Source organism: Macrobrachium nipponense, chromosome 49 (assembly GCF_015104395.2).
Source record: "Macrobrachium nipponense isolate FS-2020 chromosome 49, ASM1510439v2, whole genome shotgun sequence".
Lineage (NCBI taxonomy): Eukaryota > Metazoa > Arthropoda > Malacostraca > Decapoda > Palaemonidae > Macrobrachium > Macrobrachium nipponense.
Window position 1 is genome coordinate 4,454,505 of NC_087224.1, and position 5,881 is coordinate 4,460,385.

The 5,881-nt window shown below is 45.4% G+C and overlaps 2 protein-coding genes across 2 annotated transcripts; both read right to left on the reverse strand.

The window, feature by feature from the left end:
- Positions 1-3,537: 3,537 nt before the first annotated feature.
- LOC135205184 (uncharacterized) lies at positions 3,538-4,278 on the reverse strand. The gene has a single exon (XM_064235548.1). The coding sequence runs from the start codon at positions 4,276-4,278 to the stop codon at positions 3,538-3,540; it is 741 nt and encodes a 246-aa protein (XP_064091618.1).
- Positions 4,279-4,384: 106 nt separating this feature from the next.
- Positions 4,385-5,023, reverse strand: LOC135205185 (neurofilament medium polypeptide-like). Its single transcript, XM_064235549.1, has one exon. The coding sequence runs from the start codon at positions 5,021-5,023 to the stop codon at positions 4,385-4,387; it is 639 nt and encodes a 212-aa protein (XP_064091619.1).
- Positions 5,024-5,881: the final 858 nt, after the last annotated feature.

Here is a 5,881-nt window from a genome sequence, read left to right on the forward strand (position 1 = left end):
GTTTCGCGATAACAGAATTACTTTCTTACAAAGTAGAAATTCCATCCATTTAAGGAACATTAGCCTACTAGAAGCGTTGGACTTCTTCCCTCTTGCGAGCCCGTTGTTTCTAAGGTGAATCTAGAAATCCGACCCAGTTGTTTTGCATAAACAGAGGTATTTTCTTCAAGTTAAGAATCTCCCATTAAGGAACAGAGCATACTAGAAAGGCGGCTTCCAAGAAATGCTTTCCTTGTTTTGCAAGCCGTGTTTCTAAGATGATCTAAGAAATCCGACCAAATTGTTCGCGCAACAGAGGGTCTTTTTACAAGTAGAATCTTCCATTAAGGAACATAGTATTACTAGAAAGCGGTCACCAATTGCTTCCTTTTTTGGCAAGCCGTGTTTCTAGATGATCTAGAAATCCGACAAATTGTTCGCCGCAACAGAGGTATTTTACAAGTAGAATCTCCATGTTAAGGAACATAGCACATTAGAAAGACAGTCCCAACTGCTTCCCTCTGCAAAGCCCGTGTTTATTTTAGATGGATCTAGAAATCCGACCCAATTGTTCACGTACAAACAAAAGGTCTTCTACAAGTAAGAAGTCTGCCAGTTAAGGAAACATAGGTATACTAGAAGCGGTCCAACTGGCCTCCCTCTGCGAGCCGTAGTTTCTTTTAGGTGATCTAAGAAAACGAACCAGTTGTTTTGCAAGAACTTGAGGGTATTCCTTTAAAGTAGAATCTCCATTAAGGAACAAAGGCATAACTATACTATGTTTTTTTCATCTGTCCATGCCGCCTGTTGGTGTTTTTGTATGGTAACACTGCGTCCCGGGCTTTAGATAGTTACGCTATGTGTAAGTTTTAGGTAAATAAAAGGATATCTGGGTGTACATTTGCAACTGAAAAATGTTTAATAATTTACTGTTTGCGAATTACACCGTTAATAATCAAAATAGGATATTATTATAATCGTTGAATGTAAGCTGAATGTCACTATCTAAAGCCCGGGACGCAGTGTTACCATACAAAAACACCACAGGCGGATGGACATATGAAAAAAAACAGAGTTTAGAAGCGGTCCAACTGCTTCCCTCTGCAAGCCGTGTTTCTAGATGATATAGAAATCCGACCTGTTGTTCGCATAACAGATGTTTTCTACAAGTAGAATTTCCAATAAGGAACATAGCATACTAGAAGAGGTAGACTGTTTCCCTTTGCGAGCCGTGTTTCTAGAAGATCTAGAAATCCGACCTGTTGTTCGCATAACAGATGTTTTCTACAAGTAGAATCTCCATTAAGGAACATTGCATACTAGAAGCGGTGGACTGCTTCCCTCTGCAAGCCTTGATTCTAGATGATATAGAAATCCGACCTGTTGTTCGCAAAACAGAGTTTTTCTACAAGTAGAATCTCCAATAAGGAACATAGCATACTAGAAGTGGTAGACTGCATCCCTCTGCGAGCCGTGTTTCTAGATGATCTAGAAATCCGACCTATTGTTTGCATAACAGATGTTTTCTACAAGTATATTTTCATTAAGGAACATAAGCATACTAGTAGCGGTGGACTGCTTCCCTCTGCAAGCCGTTTTTCTAGATGATCTAGAAATCCGACCTGTTGTTCGCTTAACAGATGTTTTCTACAAGTAGAATCTCCATTAAGGAACATAGCATACTAGAAGTGGTCCAACTGCTTCCCTCTGCAAGCCGTGTTTCTAGATGATCTAGAAATCCGACCAGTTGTTCGCAAAACAGAGTTTTTCTACAAGTAGAATTTCCATTAAGGAAACATAGCCATACTAGAAGCGGTCCGACTGCTTCCCTCTGTAAGCCGTGTTTCTAGATGATCTAGAAATCCGACCTGTTGTTCGGATAACAGAGTTTTTCTATAAGTAGAATCTCCATTAAGGAACATAGCATACTAGAAGTGGTGGACTGCTTCCCTCTGCGAGCCGTGTTTGTAGATGATCTAGAAACCCGACCTGTTGTTCGCATAACAGATGTTTTCTACAAGTAGAATTTCCATTAAGGAACATAGCATACTAGAAGCGGTGGACTGCTTCCCTCTGCGAGCCGTTTTTCTAGATGATCTAGAAATCAGACCTGTTGTTCACATAACAGATGTTTTCTACAAGTAGAATCTCCATTAAGGAACATAGCATACTAGAAGCGGTGGATTGCTTCCCTCTGCGAGCCGTGTTTCTAGATGATCTAGAAATCCGACCTGTTGTTCGCATAACAGATGTTTTCTACAAGTAGAATCTCCATTAAGGAACATAGCATACTAGAAGCGGTGGATTGCTTCCCTCTGCGAGCCGTGTTTCTAGATTGGATCTAGAAATCGACCTGTGTTCGCATAACAGATGTTTTCTACAAGTAGAATCTCCATTAGGGAACATAGCATACTAGAAGCGATGGATTGCTTCCCTCTGCGAGCTGTGTTTCTAGATGATCTAGAAATCCGACCTGTTGTTCGCATAACAGATGTTTTCTACAAGTAGAATCTCCATTAGGGAACATAGCATACTAGAAGCGGTGGACTGCTTCCCTCTGCGAGCCGTGTTTCTAGATGATCTAGAAATCCGACCTGTTGTTCGCATAACAGATGTTTTCTACAAGTAGAATCTCCATTAGGGAACATAGCATACTAGAAGCGGTGGACTGCTTCCCTCTGCGAGCCGTGTTTCTAGATGATCTAGAAATCCGACCAGTGTTCGCATAACAGAGGTTTTTCTACAGTAGAATCTCCATTAGGGAACATAGCATACTAGAAGCGGTGGTAACTGCTTCCCTCTGCGAGCCGTGTTTCTAGATGATCTAGAAATCCGACTGTTGTTCGCAATAACAGATGTTTTCTACAAGTAGAATCTCCATTAGGGAACATAGCATACTAGAAGCGGTGGACTGCTTCCCTCTGCGAGCCGTGTTTCTAGATGATCTAGAAATCCGACCTGTTGTTCGCATAACAGATGTTTTCTACAAGTAGAATCTCCATTAGGGAACATAGCATACTAGAAGCGGTGGACTGCTTCCCTCTGCGAGCCGTGTTTCTAGATGATCTAGAAATCCGACCTGTTGTTCGCCATAACAGATGTTTTCTACAAGTAGAATCTCCATTAGGGAACACAGCATACTAGAAGCGGTGGACTGCTTCCCTCTGCGAGCCGTGTTTCTAGATGATCTAGAAATCCGACCAGTTGTTCGCATAACAGAGGTTTTCTACAAGTAGAATCTCCATTAAGGAACATAGCATACTAGAAGCGGTCCAAATGCTTCCCTCTGCAAGCCGTGTTTCTAGATGATCTAGAAATCTGACCAATTGTTCGCGCAACAGAGGTCTTCTACAAGTAGAATCTCCATTAAGGAACATAGCATACTAGAAGCGGTCCAACTGCCTCCCTCTGCGAGCCATGTTTCTAGATGATCTAGAAATCCGACCAGTTGTTTGCTTAACAGAGACTTCCTACATGCAGAATTTCCATAGAAGAACAGAGCAATACTAGAAGCTGTCTTGGGGCTTTTTTAGACTGTCCTGGGTACCCCTGTGGTTTCTATTGAAGGTCGGACTTCTTCCTTGCTGCTTCCAACAGCTTCACTAACTTGGGCACCGTTGGGCGAAGTCTCGGGTTCTCGTTCTTTGCCATTTTTATAATTTCCTGGTAGTGCTCTGGGATGTGATCGGAGAAAGCGTAGATTGTATCCTCAATAAGACATCCCATGGAATATACGTCTCCAGAGGGCTGCGCCGGCGCACCTTCCGTGTACTCAGGCGGGTAGATGGAATCTGACAAATTCGGATATAGCTCGATTTCCTTTCTCCTTTCCACAGCTAATCCGAAGTCGATTATCCTGGGCTTCACCTGTTTCTTGCCCTTGCCTTCTGGGACGTGGACCATGACATTATCCGTCTTCAAATCCACGTGGACGTAACCTGCCATGTGGATCTGGTGCAGCTTCCTCGCAATGTCCGGAAGGATTCCCAAAGCGAGGGAAGGAGAGTTCTTAGAGTCGTTTATAAAGGAGAAGAATTCTTCGCCAAGGCAATACTCCATGAGGATAGCTGCTGGTTTGCTACAGGTGCCAAACAGCAGAGGAGCACCTCCTGTGCCATTGAGGGCCTGAAGAACCTTAGCTTCCTTTCTGAAAGCCGCTTTCACACTCCACAGGCGGGAATTGGCCACCTTTAGGACGGCTACCTCTCCCTTGTGGACGACCTTGTAAGCGGTTCCGTAGGTCCCCATGCCTAGCTCCTTTCCTTCCTTGAGGAGCTCGACAACCTCAGCCTCACTCATCGTTATGGCTTCCGGCTTCTGCGTGTCCTTCTCCTGATTTTGGGGTCCTTTCGCACCTTTCTTCGTTCTCTTCTTGGCCTGTTTCTTCGGAGGCTCCTCTTTCTTCTTATTCTTCTCGGCCTTTGTTCTTTTTTTTTACGGGCCTGTTTCTTTGGAGCCTCAATTTGTTCTCCTTCTTCTGTTTTTTTTCAGCCTGCTTCTTCATTGGCTCTTCTTTCCCTTTCCTTTTCCCCAGCTTCTTCTGTTGAGGTTCGTCGGGGGAAATGTCCGTTCGCTTTCCTTTTGCTGCTTCTGCCTTTTTCTGTGCTTTTTCCTCAACTTTTTCATTTACTTTCTTTTTCATTTTGTCCTCTTCGGCTGCTGCATTTTGGCCTGGCTCAGTTCTCTCGGCAAGGACACCATACACCTTGTGGATTCTGTCCACTGCGTTGGCCTTTGCCTGCCGAGGTAGCCTTTTCCGTGCCTTTGGTGGATTGGGAGGAGGAGGGCTTCGGTCCGCCTTCTGTCTTTTGCTCAAGGGCTCCGTCTTGCCTCTGGCCTCCATTTTCCCCTGATCGACGGATGCAATAATTTCCTCGTCCTCCTCCAGCTTCCTCTTCTTTCCCTGACATTTTTGTGGCCTTCTCTGGGAATTGTCCGCAAACCTCTTCCTCAGAGCTGCCACCTTTATCATACCTCCTCGCGTTGCTTTCAGGGGAGGCCTTCGGGTAGTTGCCACTCCGTCTTGATCCGTCCTATGGCTCATGTTTGACGGGGACAACTCCCCTGCGTCCTCCATCTTTCTCTTCATTCCCTCGGTGTTTCTCAGCACTCGAGGGAAACCGTTCGCTGCTCTGTCCCTCACATACCTCCTCTTCCATTTACAGGGCACTGCTTTGGTCTCAGGGGCACGGAACGTAGTGGGTTCCTCTTTCACGTCCATCGGCTCTGGTCGGGGAAAGCGGCTCCTTGCCAGCAACTGGGTATAACAAGGAGTGTTTCCAGCTACAAGCCAGCCATCTTCCTTTGTCCTTGCCCGTTTGGTGTCGGGGCCTTTCGCTTCAGTCTCCTGGAACTTCCTCTTCGTTCCTCTGACGTCCCGCATGACAATACTATTACAGAAACCTTCTGCTCTTCGATTCAGAAGATTCCACCTCACGCTAAGCCCTTTCTTCGGCCGGAGAATTCGCCTCATTTCTAGTTTTCCGTCGTGCGGCAAATTTTGTCTTGGAGGGAACGGTCCTGCTGCTAGCACTTCCGTCGCCTCCATCTTCCTCTCGGCGCTTCTTGACGCACGAGGGAAATTATCTTTCCTTCTCCTAGGAAGGTAGTACTCTCGAATCCTCCTGAGGGCTTGTCTTTTTGCTGGGCGGTAGACTGTTAGGGACCGAGGTGGGGATGATAATAAAGAATAACAAGGAGCATTGGTAGCTCCCAGCATATCTCGACGCGATACACTCGCTCGAGAAGACAACAAATTGTTCACAACACGTTTCATATTGTCAACTATGTAGTTATCATCGCTATGAAGTATGTTAGTTTTAGAAAAAGGGGGCGGGTTCAAATCCTGGGCTTCCCCGGGGAAGCTTCTCGTCGCCTGCGATCCAAGTGTCTCCAGGAATCT

Coding starts and splice junctions, on each gene's coding strand:
- LOC135205184 (XM_064235548.1), bottom strand. CDS start 4,278: ATGAGTGAGGCTGAGGTTGTCGAGCTCCTCAAGGAAGGAAAGGAGCTA.
- LOC135205185 (XM_064235549.1), bottom strand. CDS start 5,023: ATGAGCCATAGGACGGATCAAGACGGAGTGGCAACTACCCGAAGGCCT.